The sequence below is a fragment of the Rhinolophus sinicus genome, linkage group LG01, assembly GCF_036562045.2.
Source record: "Rhinolophus sinicus isolate RSC01 linkage group LG01, ASM3656204v1, whole genome shotgun sequence".
In the NCBI taxonomy this organism is placed as follows: Eukaryota; Metazoa; Chordata; class Mammalia; order Chiroptera; family Rhinolophidae; genus Rhinolophus; species Rhinolophus sinicus.
This window is the reverse complement of record NC_133751.1, coordinates 18,767,443-18,792,779: the sequence shown is the minus strand read 5'-3', so window position 1 is coordinate 18,792,779 and position 25,337 is coordinate 18,767,443. Positions and strand designations below refer to the sequence as shown.

At 32.3% G+C, this 25,337-nt stretch overlaps 1 protein-coding gene across 1 annotated transcript in view; it reads left to right on the top strand.

Moving 5' to 3' along the window:
* Positions 1 to 23,476, top strand: part of LOC109447542 (neural cell adhesion molecule 2) — a 52,865-nt gene extending 29,389 nt beyond the window's left edge. The window contains exons 3-5 of the mRNA XM_074326531.1: positions 3,513 to 3,717; positions 8,217 to 8,336; positions 17,944 to 23,476. Of these exons, the coding sequence (XP_074182632.1) occupies positions 3,513 to 3,717; positions 8,217 to 8,336; positions 17,944 to 18,052 (434 nt within the window). The 3' untranslated portion in view covers positions 18,053 to 23,476. The remainder of the gene's footprint in view (positions 1 to 3,512; positions 3,718 to 8,216; positions 8,337 to 17,943) is intronic.
* The last annotated feature ends 1,861 nt before the right edge of the window (positions 23,477 to 25,337 follow it).

Here is a 25,337-nt window from a genome sequence, read left to right as displayed (position 1 = left end):
AAGATGAATTTAAAGTCCTTTAAATGAGTGCCATGCTTCATTTCAATTTGTTCAATAATTACAACCATAGTTAATTTACAAAGAAAGAATTTTCTGTATTTTACTGAGAAAATAAATCGCTGCCAGTCTCCGTATCCTAATGATGTAATTTTACAGATGGTTATGGTTTCATTTATGAAAAATTGAAAGACAAATAAGAAAACTTTCACACCAGAGTAAATTGGTGGCAGAAAAAATAAATAAAAACATTTGAAAATTTAGCTTTCATAACTATTGTAGTCTAATCTCCTGAGATGTGAGAATACATATTTAAATACATTCTTAAGCTGATTTGAAAACATTACTCTCAAAAGAAAACTTAATTAAATATTTATAACATAAATCTATGTGTCCATCCTATCCTCTGCAACAACAAAAATATATTTGTTTTTTTCATAAAATAACTCCAAGCAACCTTCAAAAAATTAATCATAACTTTAAAAGGTATAATTTTGTTTCTCTTGAAAAAAACTAATAGCTACTTTAGCATCAATATTCCTTTACCATAGGGTGCTTTACAAATATAATGTTTCTAAGAGCTTTTTCTAAAGCTGGAAATGAAACAAATCAATATACTGGTTTAATGCTTAAAAGGTCACAAATAAAATATTTATCATTTAAAAGCTAACTAGCTAAATCTAAGTCATTAAAAATATAATTATGTCCTTAACAGAATAATCAATGCTTATTAAGAGATACTCTAAGTTGCTGATGAAAGAAATATAGTTACAGACAAATTAAATTTTAGATAGTGTATTTTTTTCACCAAAAACTTATTTTCCTAGAATTGTGTAAAAGTCAAATAATAATAATATTTTTCAATTTTTGTTATTTTTACTTACTGCTGGGCAATAAGTGCTAGAGACATTAAGTATATTATCATATTCACAACAATCTTTTCCAACAACCCATGACCTAGTTTTCAGTGGTGGTGGTTTTCACAACTGTCCCTATTTACATAAAGAGGCATCTCAGCCTTAGAGAAGTTAGCTGACTCACCTAAGGACATACAACAATGCGTGATGGAAGCAGGATTTTCTGATACCCGATCCAGTGCATTTAAGTACAAAGCAAGTCTTCATACTTAAAACAAGGTAAATGGGGATTTATATAATGGACCAGATCTATCATCATTGATCTGTGGGATTTATTGCTTACAACTGTGTGCATATAAGAGGAACCTAAATGAAGTAAGGGAGGTGTAACTAGTTTAAATCTCAAAGGTCATCAAGTCCATACATCCAGGAAGGCTAAAGCCCAATCAGTATTTATTTTTCAACTATTCTTTTCTGAACTTTGGTTGTTGAGTCATGCATAGTAATCCAAAATAATTACCAGTGAATTTTGTAAAAAACATTAGCTGTATATATAATCAAAAATGTTTTATAAGTGAGTTGTCTTCATTATATTGTTATTATAGATTCAGATTAGAATCATCTATATATGAAAATGGACAAGGGAAGAAAATGCATAAAATGATTTTTAAAAATTGATAAAATAAAAATTTGATATATTACTTTTATAGCTCAGGGCACTAGTTTTTTTAACTTTTATATATTAATAAATATATACTTGCAAATTGATAAATAATGTTTGGGATCTCATTCTCCATTTTTATATTGGAATTTAAAAAAAAGATGCAAAATTCTAATAGCTGAAAAATACTTTTGTTTCTCCAGTCATTCTTCAATGTGGGTTCATATGACAAAAGAATAGTTCTATGGAAACCAATAATTTCTCTGGATACTAGCTAGACAATTTTCCTAAATTATTACCATCTAAATAACATTTGGTAGGGGAAGTAGGTTCTGAAAATGGCATAAAAATTAATTTTTCTCCAACACTATTGTGTGTATATTACCTATTTCTCTTTATCAAAAATAAAATAATTATAATCAGAATTATACTTGGCATGAGAGTTCCCAGTTTGTTGATTCAGTGCTTGAGAAATTCTCATTTGCAATATCATGGAGACACTGTAGAAATACATCTAGCACAGGTGAGCCACAAGTCACCTGGGTAAAGTGACAAGCCACCATGTCACAAACAGAATAATTTTTATTAACCTATCTGCAAACTGTGAGAGTGTTAAAAATAAATAGCATATATTTCCTGGAAAAAATAAAATATAAACATGAGACTCAGTCATTATGCAGAAAAATAAATTAGCATTCAGGTCTGTATGACATATTCAAGAGCAGCATGTCAGTGGTAGATTCAAACTAAAAACAATTATACTGATTCCTTTGGATAAACATTTTCTTGAAGTCATTACTAAATATTACTAAAACATTTTATCTAAATTTAAAAAAGAGAAATACTTTGTTTTATACATATTTTCTACAGTCATTTTCTCAAAACGCAAATTTATGTTTCTGTATCTTTCACTTGTATTCCACATCAGTTACATAATGAGCATTTCATTATGATGCTGAATAATAAAAGGTGTTTTGTTTTTTTTACCATTGAAAAGGAAATTATAATTTTAATATTATGTAAGGCAATTTTAACAGAATCATGCTAAGAATCATTTTGAATAATTATATGACATCTTCTTACATAATACCCTCCTTTCCCTTTAAATAATGCAATGTCACCACTTTAATCAGGTTTCTTTCCATTGTGCTTATTTTTCTATCTATATTGTTTTAGCTGTGAAGTCTACCCTCATATTCAGCTACAGGCATATTACACTTGATTCATTTCCATTATACTAACCCCTCTTACCATTTCTACTCTGTCAGTCAGAATAGCTATCCTATTCCCAATCACCTTTTTCATAAATACTCTCTGTATGACTTTTGGGCTTTCCTGCAACTATATGCCAAGGAAAGGTGGCTCCCATCTTGCCCTACCTTGAGAAAGATCATAAGTACCATAACTCGGTTAAAGTTTGCCTCTCATCTAGTATGATTTGTTAAAATATTAACTGGAAAAACACAAGTACCTTTATTCTAAAATGAAAATGTTTTAAAAAATATTCTTAGATAGATATTTTAGAATGCATTCTCTGTCAAAGCAAAGTGCTTGGAGCCATCATTTGTAAGTTAAAGTCTAAAACTAAAATTTATTTAACACTTTTACAGGAGTTTTGACTGTATTTTCCATTGAACATAGTAATGATCTATTAATGGCTGTGACTTTCTTATAAAGTACAGCTAGGGATATGATAATATTCATTATCTTCCCCTTAGAGAATCAAGAAGTATATTGGAAAGAAGAGTTACTTTTTTTTTTCCTAAAGGAATTTTGTAAAAGTTATTTCAAATCATTACTATGTCAGTTGCTTACAAGATTGTTTGAAAACTAGAGCATAGCTCTCCACAATCATGAAATTGAAGTCTGCCAGGGACGATCCTTTTCTCCTTGTATTTTCAGTTGACTATTTCTCAGATAATATTTGTTGTTAAAAATAACTGTCTAACCTTTTCTAACGTGGGGTGTAATAAAATTATTTTCTCTCTTTTTTTAAGACACACTTTTTAATGGTCTTGGGCTTGGAGCCGTCATTGGCCTGGGAGTTGCCGCACTCTTGCTAATCCTTGTGGTAACAGATGTCAGCTGCTTCTTTATTCGACAATGTGGGTTATTAATGTGCATCACCAGGAGAATGTGTGGGAAGAAAAGTGGCTCTAGTGGCAAAAGTAAAGAACTGGAAGAAGGAAAAGCTGCATACCTGTGAGTATCAGATATCTGGGTCACATCACATTGAACAAGGGATGCACTTAGGCTTAAGTGCTGTATCTGGGGCTTTGCTTTCTAAGCAGGGTAAAGAGTGCAGTGTCAGACCATTGGACACTGCGCTGTCTGTTTTCTGATCCAAAATCTGTATGAACTTAAACATCTGATAGAGCCAAATGACTGAAAACAGACTAGTGTATTAAAAGTAAACCTTAAGATGGGATCCAAGGTAAAAATATTAGTTAATATTAAAATACTGACAGGTAGATATGTAGGTACATTAGATGGATAGATAGATAGATAGATAGATAGATAGATAGATAGATAGATAGATAGATAGATAGATAGATAATTATACCACTATATTTGGTTATGATTACCCCCACTATTTTTCAGTTTATATTGAATAAAAAAAGGCCTCAATAGTTATCTGAGTTGAAAATTAAGTTAAACTGATTTAAAAGCATAAATTGTGCCAATTGTGTCTACAATTGTAAGTGACTGCATATAAATTTCAAGGTTGTCTATATAAAAATGTATGTGCTATGCAATACATGATTACAGATTCTGAATTTATGCCTCCAAATCTTGATCAGAAGATTACTATATACACGTATTAGAATTTGTAGTTTTCTGTGGCATCTCACTTAATTAGACAAAATAAGAATTCTAAGAAAATACGCAAAGCTGAATTTTTTTGAAAATGTCCTTGTCATGTAAAAGAGTAATTAAAAAATATTAATACTTATTTTTTGTTTTGTCTTTAGATAAATTTGTATCTAATCTCAGACATACAATAGGCAAAAATATGAAAGCACAGGAGAATGTACACACACAGTGTGTGTGTATGTTTGTGTGTGTATATACACTTGTGTGTATATTACATTTGCAATAAAAAAATAAACATTGTTTTTTTCTTAATAAACATTCTTAAGAGTTGAGGACACATCCTTTATAGTTTTTGATTATAGTCTTTCTAATATTCTACTATTATATAGTTTTTCTTACATTTCAGTATGAAAATTTTCAAGCATCAAAAACAGAAAGAATTTTATAGCCAAGTACTTGTGTTCTATAATAAATATTTTATATTTATTTTATCACATATTTAACCATCCCTCAATCATTCACTTTTTTTTGCATTTCAAAAAAGAATCAGTACACTTAAACTGTAGACAATTCAACTTACAGATCACTACACAGTATTCAAATTTTGTTTATGCTTTCTTAGGTAAAACTTACATAGAGTGAAATACACAAAATGTTCCATGTGATGAGTTTTGCCAAATGTTTATGTCTGTGTAACTCACGCCTTATTAAAAGTCTGAACTATAGCATAACCCTAACCAGTTCACCCACACTTACTCCCCCGGCCCCAGGCAACTACAATTCTAATTTTTTTTCCACCACAGGCAATTTTTAGCTGTTAGAGAACTTGATACAAATGGATTCCTACAATGTATACTCTCTGTGTCTGACTTTGTTCACTCAGTATAATGTTTTGGGACTCATTTATGATGCTCTGTGTATCAGTAACCCGTTCCTCTTTATTTTTGAGTTATTTCCATGTTTTTCTCTGCATACATTTACACATACATGGTCTCATACATTATTTTCTAGGCTTAGAAATATAAAGAGTCCATTCTGCATGTCTGCGTTTTTGTTTTGTTTAATCTCCAAGTCTATTTCAATATCACTAGACAATTTGTCTATGACTATTTTCCACAGATACACTGTAGGGATATTTTGACTTCATGGGATGCTAAATTAGATAACATACATTTTTAATTCAAAAAATGAGATTCTGTTTGCAATCAAAATGCCACCTGCTTAATTGTTGGACACAGAACATAGCAAAGAACCAACAGAAATTAGGCTCTGCCTCACACTTGAATGGGATATTAATGTTTGATGTAGTAAATACAGTGGGATCAATTCACCACTCAGTATCTTCTGTGTTTTCACATTGTCTTATTCACTAAATAAACATATGACCAAACTTAGTTTTAGCTTATTTCTCTCATATTAAAAATATATATATATTTTATTGCATAATTACACATAATTACTGTGTGCGTGTGTGTGTGTGTGTGTGTGTGTGTATAAAAGTCAAAGCTGAATTTTATACATTTTCATTCTTGCTCAACCATTGAAAACATATTATTTATGGAATAAATACTAGGTAACAAGCTGTGCTCTGAAATCTAGCAATAAAGTGATGAACAAAACAAACAAGGACTTTGTCCACATGGAACTCATTCTCTAATGCAGGAAGCCAGAAAATAAGAATTAATTAAACATGAAACTATCTAGTAGTGATAAGCACTAGGAAAAACAATAAACAGAATGATGAATTGCTGCTCGAGACTGGGACATTGAAGACTTCTTAGGGGAAGTAAAATTGAAGCTGAAGTGTTGAGTTCAAAAGAGTCAGCAATATAACAATCTGGGAAAGAATAAGCCTATGCGGGTGTAACAATTAACACAAGGGCCAGGAAGGCAGGAATAAGCTTACGATGGATATTAAAGGACAAATGAACATGAGTGGTGTGAGGCACAGAGAGAGATTGGTACAAATATTGGGTCAGAGAATTATCTAGGGACCAAAATGTTAAATCTTCTTGGGTCGCAGTTTAGACACTTTTGTTTTGTTTTCTTAATACAAAGCTACTGAAAGTTTTTTCGGTTTTTTTGTTTGTTTGTTTGTTTGTTTGTTTTGTTTTGTTTTTAAGATTAATGACTTTAGCTACTTGTGAAGAATGGATTACTGGAGGGTTGGTAAGTGTAGAGGAAAGATTTTAGAATAAAGGAGACCAGGCAGGAGGATCTTGACATACTCCGAGTGAAAAATAATGGTCTTTTGATCCAAGGGACCTGTGGTACTACTTTGTATAGATTTTGGATATAGGTGAGGTAGAGTCAATTATTATCGATGATTGGACTTTGAGATGAAAGAAATATATCAGAAAGACCTGCATGATTTTTTTCTTAACTGGAGAGATATTGGTGACAATGGGCAAAACACTAAGCTGTATTCAAGTTCTGCTGTTTATTATTTTTTTTTTTTACTTTTTCATTTGTGCATTTATCTACCAACACCCTTTTGTTTATAAATCCTACTGACTTGAAGTAACCTTAAGACTTGGGAAGATGAAAACAAATTGTTCATTCCATGCTTTTTATCTATCATAACTTTTTATAGCACAGCTTCTCCTGCCTTAGAAAAAGTTTTCACGTCTTTTTCTAAAATTAATTGTCCAAATTTGGAAAAAAATGCAAAAATCTCAATGAGAAATAAGATAAAACTGATATATAAAACAACATATTCAATATTGTAGAATAGTTTCACTGCCCTGATATGACCCGTGCTTCAACATTACACTACTTCCTTACTCCCTCACCTGAAACCCTGGCAACCATTGATCTTTTTGCTCTCTCTATTGTTTTGCTATTTCGACAATGTCATATAGTTTGAATTACACAGTATGTACCTTTTTCAGACCGGCCTATTTTCCTTAACAATGTGTGTTTAGAGATTGTTCATGTCTTTTTGTAGCTTTGTAGGTCATTTCACTTTATTGCTTACTAAGATCCAATTGTATGGATGCATCACCGTTTGTTTATCCATTCATTCATTGAAAAAGACATCTTGGTTGATTCCAATTTGGGGCAATTGTGAATAGGGCTTCTATAAATATTCATGTGCATATTTTTGTATGGACATAAGTTTTCAACTTATTTTGTTATATACGTAAGAGCACAATTGTGGGATAGTATGGTAAGCACGTGTTCCTGAGTAATTGAAGTCTCCACATACTTTCCATATGTGTGTGTGTGGTTTTTTTGGGGGAGGTGTATTTGTTATCTGTATTATGAGTGCATCATTCCAATTTTTGTATCTCACTTACCCTTTATTACCACCAAATGACTTCCTTGTTTTTCTTTCTTTACTTTATTTCTTGAGGATGATACTTTGCAGTAACTTTCTACTTTTCACAATTATGATAAATTACACTTACTCTCATATTTTAGAAATCTTATAATAAAGATGACATAAACATGAAATTACAAATGAAAAATCTTTCATATATATTATAGTATTTTGTATTTAAACTATTTTCTTGAAAATATAAATATGTTAATAGTTAATAGCTACATTACAGTTAAAATAATTCATATAAATTTACAGAGACACTTAAAACAATTATTTTTTTATAAATTTTATCTTACAAATTTTGAAAAACACTTTCGATGAGAAAAATAATTATAGACCAAATGAAATTTCTTCTTTCTACTTTTCCAAGTGAAAAATATGGTGAGATGAATTTAAATTTAAAAAAAAAAAAAGAAGAAGAAGAAGAATTCTTAATGATATTCTTAATCTACGTTGGATTTATTTTGGAGGGAAGTGGTATCAGGGGGAAATTTAAAAATATGTCCCATAGTGCATCCATTTTTACAATATATAGGTAGGATTTTTTTCTTAATTTTTCTAGGAAAGATGGATCAAAAGAGCCAATAGTAGAGATGAGAACAGAAGATGAAAGAATTACTAATCATGAAGACGGAAGCCCAGTAAATGAGCCAAATGAAACCACACCACTAACAGAACCAGAGTATGTAGATTGAAATACTTAACTGTTTTTTTTTGCTTATGTGTTGGTAAAGTGATAAAACATTGTTATTATTTTTAGTAACTATTTACAAATGTGATCATTTGAGAAAATTTTGTCATTTGCTTTTCAATGAAACTACATGTGAATATCTAAAATCAGTTTTCTGTTGAGATATTTCACATGAAAACTGTGTGTCAATGACAGAGAAAATCAACTGTTCAAACATATATTTACAATTTTATGCAAAATGTCAAAAAGACTGATGTTACTCAGTCAGATTTTCCTACACTTTTCATACTCTTTAAAAAATTTATGCTTTGAAAATGTAATTGATTTTTACTGAAATGAAGATGTGTCAAGAAATTAGTCATCACTCTGCATATAAATATGACAGTCTGAAATAGAAATGGTGTAAAATATATACAAGACATTTTAAATGAAGAATATTTGTAAAGAACAGGAAGGAATATTGTTAAACTGTCATTTTAATGTGTATATATAAAATGGTACTTGGTCTCCATTCAAGATGTTCTATACATTTTTCTACATCCATCATAGCTCCATTAGAACCACAGTAGGTATTTTAGTTAAACCTTTAAAGATTATGAACATGTGCCTCAGTTCACATACATAAAAATAAACATGATTCAAACCAAAGGCATTATTAAGAAATAGTAATAGTAGCATTTTATATTTAGTATATTTTATAATATATGTAATATATACATGCAAAAATATATTTAATATATTTAATAAAAAATCATGACTATCACACTGTTCTTTAAATACTGCTCATCTTGTAAATCCTATTGTTTTTAAATGCAAAGACCCCTTTTTTCCTTTTTCCTTGCCAGCTAGCTTTCCCTTGCAAAAAAAAAAAAAAAAAAAGAAAAAAAAACCTTCATTTAGGCTTCTCATCCTAAACCAAATGCTGAGTGTTGTCATAGCTGAAGAAACTTTTTTTTTTTCTCCCCCAGAAATCCTCTCTTTCTGCTCTCAAGTGATAGAAATGATGAATATTTAGGGAAATACAGTGTTCTACTCTGTAGCTAGAATTTCAATATAAACCATCAGGATGTTTTCAGTGATTACATTTAGAGGTTATTACATTTTAATTTGAAGTTAACTATAGTAGAAACAGGTGGCATAAGGTGAGTTTTGTATCCTCCCCTTCAGAAATTATAAATCTCTTCAATGAAGCAAAATATTACCCTCAAAAAACAAATTCCTGTGTATTAATTAACACTTACAATTTTATATCAATGTGTATGAAAACAAGTTAAGAAAATGCCCTTACATACAAAAGAGCTATTTTTTAAAACAATCAAACAAACAGAAACAGAAACAAAAAGATGATTTAAGAGTGATGTCACAGAAATGGCGGCATGAGAGGTGCTTCTTGAAATCTCCCCTGTAAGTTACAACAAATTGAACAGCTATAATTCAACAAAGGATTCTCTGCTCATCATCCAGGGAACAACAAAGAGACCTATGCATTTTATTACTTGAAGGTGGGCAAATAGGGTGAGCAGGGAAAGATAGAGGGGGGAAGTGTGGAGATGCGGCCTGCTGGCCTTGGGGGCCCCAGGACGTGGACCAGAGATCACAACAGCACAGGAGAAGGACAAAGCCAGGCTCTCTCCCTGTGCCCTATACTCCTGCCTGAGGGATCAGCATATAAGACAGCTATGCCCAGCATTTGAGGGAGAGATCCTCTGAGAACTGCAGCTTAAGCCCTCATGGCTAGGCAAAAAAAAGAAAAGAGAAGAGAAGAGAAGAGAAGAGAAGAGAAGAGAAGAGAAGAGAAGAGAAGACATAGAGCCTGGACGCCTCCCCCCAATCCTCCCAGAGCTCTGCCCATCCCCGCACTCCCAGCTTAGAAGCAGATTGCAGAAAAAGTAGGAGCAGTGTCAGAAAACAAAACAGAATAGCTGCAGTCCCTGAGTACTGCAAGAAGGGTTTTACAAAAGCTAACCCACACTCCACATAAGTAAAGAGCTCGGGGGATAGGGCAGTAGTGGTGTGTGACACTCCTGGGCTGGTTGGAATCACAAAGGTAACAGCCCACCCAGCCCCCACATTTTCTGGGCTGATACCAATATGGCAACTAGAACCACTAAGACATACACATGTTTAGTATCAGGTTGTAATGGCAGCTCTGGGTTTTCAGAAGCTCAGAACTCTAGGGGCCTCCACATCTTCCCATGGAACAGGTGCCCTAAGACCCAGGTGACCTTCCAAAAGAGAAGAAGCCCACCATCCAGTGGGTGGCTGTGGTGTGCTCAACACGCATCTGTACTGGTGAGAGCAGAAACTGACTTTGTAGAAACCACAGACCATAGCACATAGCCCCACCAACCTAAAGCTGCATTGCCAGGGGTAATCTGGGTGCCTGGTAAAGTGGCACCACCTCCACAAGATGCAGTGGACAACCCAGAGAAAGCTGGTGGGCTTTAAGCCAAGACCTGCCCTGATTTTTTTTTGTTGGTGTATATATATGTGTGTGTGTGTGTGTGTGTGTGTGTATTTTTTCCTTCTTTATTTTTTCCCTTTCTCTTTTTTCTCTTCTCTTTTTTTCTTTTCCTTGCTTTTCTTTTTCATCTTTTGTGTTTCATGTTTTGTATTTTTGTTCGTATTGAGTGTTTGTTGTCTTTATGAGTGAGTGTATTTTTTTTTTTTTTTGTAGTTGCAGGTTTGCTTTGTTCTTAAATTGCCCTGCATTAGAACCCCACCCAAGAGGCACCAGAACCAATACATCCAGAGGCCAGCTTGAGACCAAACCAGAACATTACCTGGTTTTACCAACAAGTGGCACACCCAGAGGGAATTCTCAACAGACACAAGGGGCTAAGCCTCCACTTAGGTGTCAGCACTCGCACAGCAGCTCATGCAATGTGGGCATTGCCAATCTTCATAGCTATTCAACCCGGGAGTCAGTCCCACCTACTGATAAGCCAAAAGCAATCAAGGCTCAATTACAATAGGAGAAAACACAACACAAGGGACACCTCTGGAACACATGCACAGGAGATTAGGAGACTGAGCAATTCGACTACAAAGATCACATACTACATAAGGTCACCCAGCAAAGACTGAGATACATACGTGATCTATCTAATACACAGAAAGAAACACAGAGCAATAGCCAGAATGAGGAAAAAAGAAACATTTCCCATATAAAAGAACAGAAGAAAACTCCAGAATAGGAACTAAATGAAACGGAGGCAATCAACCTACCACATTCAGAGTTTAGAATACTAATTATAAGAATGCTTAAGGGGTCGGCCAGATGGCTCAGTTGGTTAGAGCGCGAACTCTCAACAATAAGGTTGCCACTTCAATTGCTGCATGGGATGGTGGGCTGCACCCTCTATAACTAAGATTGAAAACGGCAACTGGACTTGGAGTTGAGCTGTGCCCTCCACAACTAGACTGAAGGACAATGACTTGGAGCTGATGAGAAACACACTGTTCCCCAATGTTCCCCAATAAAAATTTAATAAATGAAAGAATGCTTAAGGAACTTAGTGAGAATGTCAACAAATATATAGCAAGCGTAAAGGAGGATATTGAAACCATGAAAAATAACCAGTCAGAAAAATAACTGAAGTGAAGAATAACTAGAAGGAATCACCAGCAGATTAGATGAAACAGAGGATCGAATCAGCAATTTAAAAGATAAAGTAGTAGAACACACTCAATTGGAACAACAAAAAGAAAAACGGATATAAAAAACAATGAAAATAGTTTAAGAGACCTGTGGGACAACATCAAGCACAACAACATTCACATCATAGGGTTACCAGAAGGGGAAGAGAGGGAAAAGGGATCGAGAACATATTTCAAGAAATAATGACAGAAAACTTCCCTAACCTTGGGGAAGGAAAATGACATATAAGCCCAGAGAGTTCCAAACAAGATCGACTCAAACAGATCCACACCAAGACATATCATAGTTAAAACAGCTATAAGAGAAAGACAGGGAGCTCCTTACAAGAGAGTTCCCAAAAGACTACTATCAGCTGACTTTTCTACAGAAAATTTGCCGGCGACAAGGGAGTGGCAGGAAGTATTCAAAGTGATGAAAAATGAAGGCCTCTAACCAAGATTGCTCTACCTCGCAAGGCCATCATATAAAATTGGAGAGATAAAGAGCTTCCCAGAAAATAATAAAATAAAGAAATTCATTAGCACCAACCTAGTGTTGCAGGAAATGTTTAAAGGGCTTCTTTAAGCAGAAGAAAGGTAAAAGCAAACTAACGAAGAGAAGAAATACAAATAATAAAATGGAAATAACTATATACCCATCAATAATTACTTTAAATGTAAATAGATTAAATGCTCCAATCAAAAGACATAAGATAGTTGAGTGGATAAGAAAACAAGACTGATGCATATGTTGTTTATAAGAGAACCACCTCAGATCAAAAGACACACATGGACTGAAAGTAAAGGGAGGATGATATTTCACACAAATGCAAATGAGAAAAAAGCTTGGGTAGCAATACTTATATAAGGCAAAAAGGACTTTAAAATTAAGACTATAATAAAAGGAAGACAAAGAAGAGCATTACATAATAATAAAGGGATTGATCCAACAAGAGGACATAAATCTAGTAAATATCTATGCATGCAACATAGTAGCACCTGAATTTATAAAACAGATTTTGCCTGACATAAAGACAGAGATCAACAGTAACACAATCATAGTAGGGGACTTCAAAACACCAATGAAACCAATGGACAGATCCTCCAGACAAAAAATCAATAAAGGAACAGTGGCCTTAAATGACACATTAGACCAGTTGGATTTAATCGATATTGTTAGAGCATTTCACCCCAAAGAAGCAGCATATACATTCTCTCAAGTGCACATAGAATATTTTCCAAGATAGACCACACACTGGGCTACAAAACAAGTCTCAATGTATTTAAGAAGATTGAAATCATATCAAGCATCTTCTCTGACCACAGTGCTATGAAACTAGAAATCAATTACTAGAAAACCAGAAAACACACATGTCACGTCCAGCGCAACACAGGCAGTGAGCAAACAAGAAGCGGTGGTGAAGGGTTAAGAAAGTAAGAAACCGAAATCAAGAAAGTTATGAAACACGGGCCAAGGGTCTCACAGCCTCAAAGGACTGAGAGCCCCGAATAGGGACACCTTGTGGCTTTCATTGATGCATACACAAGAAAGCAACATTGTTTTCTCCAAGGTCTGTGAATTTCACACATTATACTAAGAAACTGATTTGAACTAATTACCCATGTCTGCAAGCAGCTGAACCATCAATTTCAGGATGTACCTCCTCAAGAGACAAAACCTTTATGCTGAAACTTACTGAAATGGATAGATGGAGAACTGATGTTATTACACCATTGAATCTCTTCCCAAGCAGGTTGTGGTAAGGAATGCAGCCACAAAGGTAGAAGCTCTCCTTAACCGGGGAAAGGTGGGGGTCTATGCCCACCTCTATCAACCCCATGAGTTCTCCTGCTGGTCACCACTCGACTGTGCCTGGCTTGAGTTGCCCCCCTTGAGGAATCTTACTCGTCATTGGCTAACCAGTCATCCTCCGGGGCCAAACAGGGAGACATAAGCACAAAGTTAACACAAAAAGACGTTAGCACAAAGGTGAATCAAAGTCCCTGAAAGGATTAGTCTCACAGACTCTCCTTTTTTAGGGGTAGGTACAAGGGGACATACAGGTAGGCTGCTGTGTGACAACGCACACAAGCACATGGATCCTGAATAAAATGTTAATAAATAATGAATTAGGTCATAAATGAGATCAAGGAAGAAATCAAAAGATACTTTGAAACAAATGAAAATGAAACACAGTGACTCAAAATCTATTGGATGCAGCTAAAGCAGTCCTAAGAGGAGAATTCATAGCAATGCACACCTACCTAAAGAAACAAGAAAAATCTCAACAGCTTATATTTACACCTAAGGAAATTGGAAAAAGAACAGCAAAATAAGCCCAAAGGGAGTACAAGGAAGAATATAATAAAGATCAGAGTGGAAATAAACAAAATAGAGACCAAAACAACAAACGAAAGATCAATGAAACCAAGACCTATTTTTTTGAGAAAATAAACAAAATCGACAAACGTTTAGCCAGACTCATCAAAACAAAACAAAACAAACAAAAAAAACACACAACAGAGAGAGAGACCCAAATTAATAAAATTAGAAATGAAAGAGGAGAAGTGAAAACAGACATGGCTGAATCCAAAAAAAAAAAAAAAAAGAAAGAAAGAAAAGAAAAGAAAATAGTATGAGCAACTATCCACCAACAAATTAGACTATCTGGAAGAAATGGAAAAATTTCTAGAAGCATACATCTTTCAAGGCTGAATCCAGATGAAACACAAAATCTGAGCATACTGATTACTAACAACAAAATTGAATCAGCAATCAACAAGCTCCCAACAAACAAAAATCCTGGACCAGATGGCTTCACAGGTGAATTTTGCCAAACATTCAAAAAACCATTATCACCTATTCTCGTCAAAGTATTCCAAAAAATTGAGAAGGAGGGAAGACTCCCAAGCTCATTTTACAAGGCCACCATCACCCTGATCCCCAAAACAGCAAAATACATTACAAAAAAATAAAACTATAGGCTGTTGTCCCTAATGAACATTGATGCAAAAATTCTCAGCAAAATATTAGCAAACCAAATTCACCAATACATTGAAAAGATCATATACCATGATCAAGTGGGATTCATTCCTGGTATGCAAGTTTGATTCAATATCCAGAAATCAATTAACGTGATACACCCCTTAACAAAATGAAAAATAAAAATTATATGGTCATGTCAATAGATACAGTAAAAGCATTTGACAAAATCCAGCATCCATTTATGATAAAAACTCTTAACAAAGTGGGAATAGAGGGATCACATCTCAACATAATAAAAGCCATGATGATAAAAGCACAGCTAACATCATACTCAATGGGGAAAAGCTGAAAGTATTCCCCTTAAGATCAGGAAGAAGACAAGGTTGTCCACTTTCATAACTTTTATTCAACATAGTTCTGGAAGTTCTAGCCACAGCAATCAGACAAGAAAAAAGAAAGAAAAGGCATTCAAATTGGAAAGGATGAAGTAAAATTGTCATTATTTGCAGATGATATGATATGATACTATATACAGAAAATACCAAAGATTCCACCAAAAAAAAAAAAAAAAAAAAAAAGAAATTTGAACTGACACATGAATTTAGTAAAGTATCAGGATACAAAATTAATATTCAGAAATCTGTTGTATTTTTATACACCAATAACAAGCTATCAGAAAGAGAAATGAAGAAAACAATCCCATTTACAATTGCTTCAAAAACAATACAATACTTAGGAATACATTTAACCAAAGGAAGTAAAAGACCTGTACTCAGAAAGTTATAAGACATGGAGAGAGAAATTAAAGAAGATACAGATAAATGAAAACATATACCATGCTTATGGGTAGTAAGAATTAATATAGTTGTCAATACTACCTAAGGTAATATATAGATTTAATGCAATCCCTATCAAATTACCAATTACCAATTTGACAGAACTAGAACATATAATCCTAAAATTTATATGGAACTGTTCCATATAAATTCCAAAATTTATATGCTCAACTTTCCTAATCAGAGAAATGCAAAAAATTTATATGAAACTGTAAAAGATCCTGAATAGCCATGACAATCTTGAGAAGTAAGAACAAAGTGGAAGGTATCATGCTACCTGACATGAAATCATTCTACAAGGCTACAGTAATCAAAAACAGCATGGTATTGGCATAAAAGCAGACACATAGGTCAATGGTACAGAATAGAGATCCCAGAAATAAATTCATGCCTATATGGTGATTTACTCTATGACAATGGAAACAAGAATTTACACTGGGTTAAAGATAGTCTATTTAATATATAATGCTCGGAGAACTAGAAAGACACTGCAAAAAAAATGAAGCTGGACCACCTTCTTATGCCATATACAAGAATAAATTCAAAATGGATTAAAGATTTAAATGTGAGACCCAAAAACATAAAACTCTTAGAAAAAAATATAGGACGTAAATTTACAGACTTACCCTTAGTAATATTTTTACAATATATCCCCTCAGGCAATGGAAGCAAAAGAAAAAATAATCATGTGGGATTACATCAAACTAAAAAGTTTTTCACAGCAAAGGAAACTATCAATAATATAAAAAAAAGGGAGAAGATATTTGCCAATGATACATATGATAAGGGGTTAATATCCAAAATTTATTAAAAAAACTAATACAACTCAACACCAAAAAACAAACAAGCCATTTAAAAAATGGGCAGAGGACATAAAGAAACATTTCTGTGAAGAGGTCATACAGATGGTCAACAAACATATGAAAAAATGCTCAACGTTCCTAATCAGAGAAATACAAACCACAATGAGATACCACCTCACCCTGGTCAGAATGCCTATCATCAATAGTGCATGCACTATTAATAATACATATAAAAGAGCCTGCCTTCCACAGTACAAAGTAGATGCTACTTAATTCCCAGAAATCAATGTTACTAGTTTTTGCCTATGAATTACTTTTGATTGGTTAGTTTTCACATGATAGCTTTATCCTCAGAATAAAATGGATTACCCACTCATTGCAATATATATATATATATATATATATTACTAATAAATCCCAGAGGAACTAGGATGTTAGATTTCACTTTCCCATAAAATAGTGAATTTAAAGTCGCAGTGGTGAATAGGAATTCTATTTGTAGCATTTTTTTTTTTTTTATGTGGAAAACATATTCTGTCAAGGGAAGAAAACTTTCCCCAAAAGCCATGTACACATGATGTAATAGTAAACCACTGAATTTAAGAACACTAGAAAAAACATAGAAATATTGATTCACTGTCATCATAGTAAGATTTGTGAAACAGTCTTAAAATTAAGAAATAAAGGTCTTAATTGCTTCATAGGTTACAACTGGAAGCAGCTCTAAAAAGTTCTCACAAGTGATACAAAAGTAACAAGAAAATAATATATAAGAAGAAAAGAGAAAAATTTAAAAATACAGTAAATATAAAAAAGTAAGAAATTCCTGAAAAATATTTATTTGCATTAAGTTACAAAGCATATTGCTAATTCACCTAGCTTCTGAAGTTATTGTGACAGAATATGGTACTATTGATTGTTTCTATTTGAAAAACTTAAGGACTAGTAAATCATCTAGTTGACATATTAAAAATGTTTTGTCTTTTTTACATTCCAAAACAATTATATTTTTAATATCATCAACCGATTATCAGATTTAAGCCACCCTATAATGAATGATTCCGTGCTTCTAAATTTACATATATATTATTTCATTCATCATTCTGCATTATATCAAATTTTTACAGTAGACAACGTTAATTGTTTTATTAACTTTTAGATGATTTTTCTGTCAATATGATATTACTTTCACAAATTGGATTTTTTTAACCCTAATAACAAAACCCTTAACATTGTAACATATTTGCTTCTACAAAACACTAACTTAAATGTTAAGGGATTCCACTTAACATGACGTAGCAAATGAAGTTTCTTATTTTTATCTTTCCATCCAGAAAATTGCCTTTAAAAGAAGAGAATGGGAAAGAAGTCTTAAATCCGGAAACTATGGAAATTAAGGTTTCTAATGACATCCAATCAAAGGAAGATGACAGCAAAGCATAACACCAAGATTACAGAGGCTTGAAAAATGCTACAAAGAGCATTTGGATCGCAGTGACCCTACGACCAAAACTATTCCATTGACCTTAATTTCTTGGGAAACTTCTAGCTTGGAATAGCTTGTACACATATACATACGATCAAATACTCCTACCCATGGTCCATTTCCTTTTGTTGTTGTTGTTGTTGTTGCTGTTGTTTATTTTGTTGAGAATTTCAATATAGAGACCTGACTGGCACTGATACTTGGGTATCAATATGACTCTCTGATTGAAGTACTGCAACTTATTATATAGCTAAAGTGCTCTACTTCTAAAGAACTATATTTCCTACCACAACCTCTCCAACAAATAGGGGTTTAAGAAAACAACAAAGCAAAGCAAAATCTTTGCAAGATAAATGTATAAGAAAGCCCTGCATGTTTTTTTTTTGTTTGTTTTTTTTAAATCGTATCTTGGGCAAATAGATTAGTAAAGTTGACTTCAGTTTAAGATGAAAACACTTAATAAGTGTTACACTTTATCAGGAGAATTTCAGGGAACCCAAGCTTGAAAGAGCCAGCTATCTTTAGCAAATATTAAAAATGGAGAGAAACTTTGGCAAACTCTTTTTAAGTTATAATCACAGTCTATTTGAACATGGATTTTTGATAGACTGAAGTGCCAGATCAAAATTGTCACCCACTTGAATGATTATTAGTTGTGTGTAAATTAGATTAGAAAGATACCATAAATCTCTATCGCTTTATATATGCCATATTCACTCACAATGGATTACACACACACACACACACACACACACACACACACACACACACCAATGTATTGAAAGTGAAAGTAATATTGATTTCTGCCCTCAGCTTCAAATAAAGTAAATTGAAATGGGAACAATATCATTGTCGTCTTGATATATTTAAAAATATGTGATTATCTTTTACTTTTAAATAATTTTATCAAAAAACAGGTCTTGAGTGTCCAAATACTTCAAACCATATTTTCAGGTACATTTTTTCCCATTGTCTTCAATAATCTCTCTTTAAGAATTCATTTTTCAGGTGTTACCGGTTAAGCATTAAATGTAATTGGTGAATAGAAATTAAAATTCTTAGTTTAGTTACATTAAGGAGAAATCAATATTTAAACATGCCATAAAAGTCTCAGTGATAAACTACTGAATGGAATCACCACTATCTGTTTTTATTTTGGATGTTGTAGCTAGAAGTCATTTTAAGATTTTGATAAACAACTTTGGTGAAGAAATTCCTTAACTATTCAACACAAACTTTCTAATATTATTCATTAGGGCCTATACCCGAATAAAATACTTATTAACTTCCAAGCTATGCAAGCTCCCAGAGGTAAAAGACTGAAACATGATTTTCACTTATATGTAAGGTAAAATAAAATGTATTTATGATAATAAATATACATACCAATTGGGAGCAGGTTTTAGATTATTCCTTACCCTAGAGAGCCAAATGTTTCATCAGGCCCCATCACATGCATAACCTTTAGTGTTTCAGGTGGTATTAAGCTCAAATATTGAGGGATGCATTCCAATAAAACATTGGAGGGAAGTTTTAACAGTGCAGAGTGACCTGCTTTTAGGGTGTCTCTCTATAGAGATAATTTGATGAACATTAAATGTAATATCAATGCCACTTATGAACACTTTTATGTACAAAATGCTGAAACTAGCCGACAAGGAGATTTGACAAAATAGGGGTCATCAGCAAGACCAAACGTGTATCCATCTGCATGTTCAGGCACTAAATCTCCAATGTCATTGCCAGAATTTACAGGTTTATATGCAGGAGTCTCCCCTTGCTAGTTAGTCTTCCTGGCATATTCTGAAGAAAAATAAAAGAATTTCCGTGCCTACCTAAGAATTTTAGTAGGAATTATCCAAGTGGTCTTTTGGATGGATTTGTTGCTGTGTAAGCTATGTTTGATCTCATCTGTTGGCTTTACTTTACTGTTGTTTTTTTCCCCATTCTTTTTATATCAATGTACTAAAACTAGTCAAAATACTTGAATTTGTTTGTGCAAAGTAAATGGGCTTAGTAAAGAGTCTATGAAGCAATAGCCATGAATGCTAATTTTCCTTGGTTAGGGTTACCTGGATTTAAACTAATTATGGTGGAAGAATTAGTAAAATTCAGCAATTTCGCATGTTTACCATTGTTACATTCATGCTATACTTCAAGAGTAGAGAAATCATAATAAAGAACAAATATTTTTGTGTTTTCTCAGTTCGAAAGTTTTATTTCTCTCTTTTTTTAGGACTTTCCATGTAAAGCAGTATATATATATATATATATATATATATATATATATATATATATATATATATACTGAAAAAAATATATATATATAATATGCTGTTGAATTTCTTGCCACTAATGTGGAGCAATGATCTGAAGTTAATAGGTAATCTGGAACTAATTGTAGACAGACTGTTTCAAGTGAACTGTTTCAGTTGTCTGAGTGGTCCTTATCTCTTGTCCTTGACATGTATGCCACACTGGAACAACGCAATACTGTGATAAACTTTTCCGTTTTAACACTTTTATGGAATGCTCCAAATTACTCTATTTGTAAAAGTTTCCGTATAAGAGATGGATTTTAGTAAATTGAAAATATGAATAGAACTGAAATAATCTGTTTCTTATTTTGCATTCTTATTCTAGACTAAACGTACCCATATAACTGTATAGATGTTATTTTTACTGTCTGAAAGTACTCTTAAGTGTTAATACAAAATGTCAAAGCATTGACGGAATTTAAGTGCTGTTAAATAATCAGAACCTATGCTTAAAAAAAGAATCAAAGACATCACTAAAAATATTGGTATTTCATGATAGGGTATGTTCAATAAGGCAATGACAATCTACATGCAACAACATATAAGTGGAAACAGTAATATTACCATGTTAGCATATATTTTGCTTTTAGAACTGGCACAAATTAATGTGTAAACATATTTTACAATGATTTGCAAAGAACTTTAATTCAGAACTGTGATTTCTAAAGATTTACTTATTATTTTTTTGAGTCAACATATTACCATTCTATACTAATGTCTAACATTAATGTAATGCTTCACAAGTTTCCCTTTATTTTTAATATTACCACATGCATAAGAATTTTTCAAAGACTATTTCATCCAGGAAAGTTTACATGAAATCTTAGTCTTTGATTTAAGCATTTATATAAATAGAAGGATTTTATTAATGAGATTATTTATTTGAGTGCCAATAATTAATTATAATTTTATAATCATACCTTTATTTTATGCTTCTTATTTTAAATAATTAAGATGTATTTGTGCCTTTAGATTAGCATGACAGTCTGCTTTTTAAAAGAAAAAAACACACAACTGCAATCTTTATTGATAGATTTTGCTCCTATCGGTGACACTTGAATGATAGTGTCATAATTTTATTCAGTGAATAAGCTCAGTTCAAACTACTTTACCTTGTATACAAAATCTAAATATAACAAATGATACTGTGTAATTTATTTCCACTTATGACCAAACAATTATTTAGATGCACACAGAAAATATAATTAATTTCTTCTGTATTATTTCTGAACAATAAACACATCCTAGATATTGTTGAAAGTGAGTTTTTCCAGTTCTAAGAGAAAGCAGCAGATGACATTTTAAAATATGGTAAATTATTATGGTGTCCCTTGGCTCTACTACTGTTAAATGTTTGATTTGGGACGATAAATCATTCTTTATTGTTGATAAGAAAATCACTGATGGAAATAACTAAACTGAAGTGGTAAAAAGAATAATCTCTTAATTTGTTAATTTAAGAAATGTAAGTATTACGTATTACAATTGCTTATTAAAATTTCAATGTTCTTTTTCATGGAGAATCATGTAAATGCTCAATTTCAACCCCTTACTTAGGTCTTTTTCATAATCAGATCCAGAGTGCTTATTCAACAGACTTATGAGTAGGTGAAGATATTTTTTACATGGATTGTTTGCATTATTTACCTTTACAGAAAAATGACTTGCATCTTATTAATCCTTTGAAGCATTATTACATTTTTTATCTCACATAGAAATTGCATATGGAAATATTAGCATGTGCTAAAATTAAACTGTAGAAAGTCACAGAAATGAAATACTTCAATCCGGAAACAAAAATCTTTCAAGAAAGTAGTCTACTTACGGGCTTACCAATGTCATCAGATGAAGCAATTATATGTGTAAATGAAAAAGTTATAAAAGGGCCTACATATGGTAGTTGCTGAATAAATATAATTTCCTTCCAGATCCCTCCTCTTCTTTTTTAAAAATTGCATTTAGCTGCAGCTATTTTACAACATTATACAAGAATGCTAATAGATTAATTATTTCTCCTCACAGACTTTTATATTATATATAATACTTAATATTTATTTGATAACACATTTAATATTCTCAGAAAAATCATTCATTAAGTCACTATAGGATTTTATGACTGACTTAAATACATTACTTGGTACCACCTCTATTTTTTTTATAATTTTCAGAAATAAGCTACATGATATTCATAAAAATTAATGTAAAATTGTCCATATACATTTAATATTGCCACTTATTTTTATTTTATGTTTTCCTGAAATAAAAACACCTATCTTTCAGCATCTGGTTTCAGCAAAGCAATGACTGTTGGAGCATTTCAAATCACAACCAGGCATAAAAGAATAGAGGGAAAAAGAACCGAGAGAGTCCAGAAAGGCAGACGGAACTCTTATATTTTGAATATGTAAGAAGGACTTAGTGTAAGAAGAGCTGGACCAGGGACTAGGAACATTGCTTAGGTGAAAGTTAAGGTCAATTATACTGATGCAAAGAAGAAAACTGAGTGAAATACAAAGGACAAAGTTAAGATATAGAATTTATAATTCAATTTTGCAAATAGGATTTTTTAAGAGAACAACATGCATTATATAAAATAAATGGTCCTGTTAAGAGCAAACATATCTGTTCCAGTTCTTGAAGGAATGTTCATGGTTTTGCATTTGCCTCTAAACTCTGTTAAGAATATGTGAAGTTCTTAGAAATAAACATTTAAAAAAAAAAAAAATGGACTTTTTTTGGGGGGTATGTGAATTCTATGCTGTGTTCAGTATGCATTAAAACATACTTTTATTTTCTTTAACTTATATATTCCAGTCAAATTCTATATTCTTAAGTTAGCTACCACAAAGTTTTCTTATTGTTTTAATATAGTATGTCCCTATGAAATGCTGTATATATATATATGTCTAAACTGTACAAATTATACTGCAAATGTTGAAGTTTTGTATTTATGAGAGACATTGAAAGTATGGCTTACAGTATATCAAAATTGTCACTCTTCACCATTTGTATATTAATAGTAAAGATAATTTTACTTTAATAAAGTGTTGCATTTTATGTTTATTTTGAATAACATCTCTGTGATGTGTGAGCTTATGACTTAACACTTTCAAGTTTTGGTGCTTTTTGTTTTAATTAAATTTATTGGGGGTGACAATGGTTAGAAAATTACACAGGTTTCAAGTGTACAATTCTATAATACATCCTCTATACATCACATTGTGTGCTCACCACCCAGAGTCGGTTCTCCTTCCATCACCATATACTTGACCCCTTTAACTCTTTTCTACCATCTCTCCACCCCCCATTTCCGTTCAGCTTTTCTTTTTTTTTTTTCAATTTTTCAACCATCTCTATATATTCAAATGAAAAGAATGCTTTGTGCCATCTGGCCTTACCCTGAGTCACATTGTTTTAGATTTTACACTGTGCCCAAGTCAAAGGCTTTAATGACTAAACAGTTGGTAAGAGCAATAATTCTCAGAGTGTGGTCCCAGTCCAGTGGCATCAGCACCGCCTTAGAACTTGTTAGAAATGTAAACTTCTGGACCCTACGAAAGACCTACTAAATAAAAAGAATCTTGGAAAGTGGCCCAGGAGTATTTTAATAAACCTTTCTGGTAATTCAGATGCACACAGAAATTTGAGATTCCGTGGGTTGGGGACACATTTGAAATAACAAAATAGTATTAACATCTAGTAAATGTTGACATTTTATTTGTCATTATTATATAGAATATCTTCTTGTAGAACTACATGAGTTACAAAAGAAGAGAAGCCAATCATCTCTCACATGCTTTTACAACATGATTTCACTTTTTAAAACAAGGGTCAAGTTTAACTTATTCTTTTTTTTTTTTTTTAAACTTAAATTATTTATCTAACATTTATTTTTTAGTACTTAACTTTTAATTTAGCTTCATATCAGAAAGTAATTTTTAACTTTAATAGTTGCTAAATATTCATCTATATTGTCAACATTTTTTGTTTGTTTTTTTCCTTTCTTTTATTAGTTTCAGGTGCACAAAACAAAGTAATACTTAGATGTTTATCATTTATGTCCCTCACACTGTGCCAATGCCCCTCCCCTATCCACTATCCCTCTGATATCACACACGCCATTACATTTCCACTGTCTCTATTCCTAAGGCTGTACTCCGCTTCTTATATGTATATATGTGTGTGTGTGTGTGTGTGTGTGTGTGTATATATACATAAACTTGTAGTTGACATTCATTATTGTTCAGCTTCAGCTTCAGGTGTACAGTGCAGTGATCAGGCATCCACATCATCCCTGAGGTGGTCTCCCTAAAGAGACAAGTGTCCATCGGATACCCTATAAAATCTTTACAACATTATTATTCTTAAAAGGAAGACAAAATAATAGTAAATACAAAATTTTCAACAGAAGCCTTAAAAATTCATACACATAAAGTACACACACATATAGAATAAAAATAATATTAAACAGGCTTTGAAGGATAAAATAAAGGCAGTTATATATTGTGTTCATTTTCTCAGTATCCTATATTTAATTTACAGAACAGTTATAATAAAATGCAAAATGTACCATGATAAAGAAGCTAAGACTAATTTAGTCTCTGACATTGATAGAAATATACGGGGTAACCCTGTTAATATTTTAGCAAATTTATTTCATTTGTGTCTAAACCAAGCCATTGCCTACTATAAATTATCTTTACTTGTAATATAGGTAATAAATGTATGTCTACTATGATTCATATCATATATAGAGTCAGCACTTCAAATTTCTTTTAAAATTCTTTTTTTTTCAGAATGAATTTTCAGTACACAAATTAGAATGTTCTCAAAATAGAAAAACATGTTCTATTGTATGTGAAGTGTCCTATATAAGTATTGATCCTTAGCATAACTTTGTTCCCTATAACAAAATTCATATATT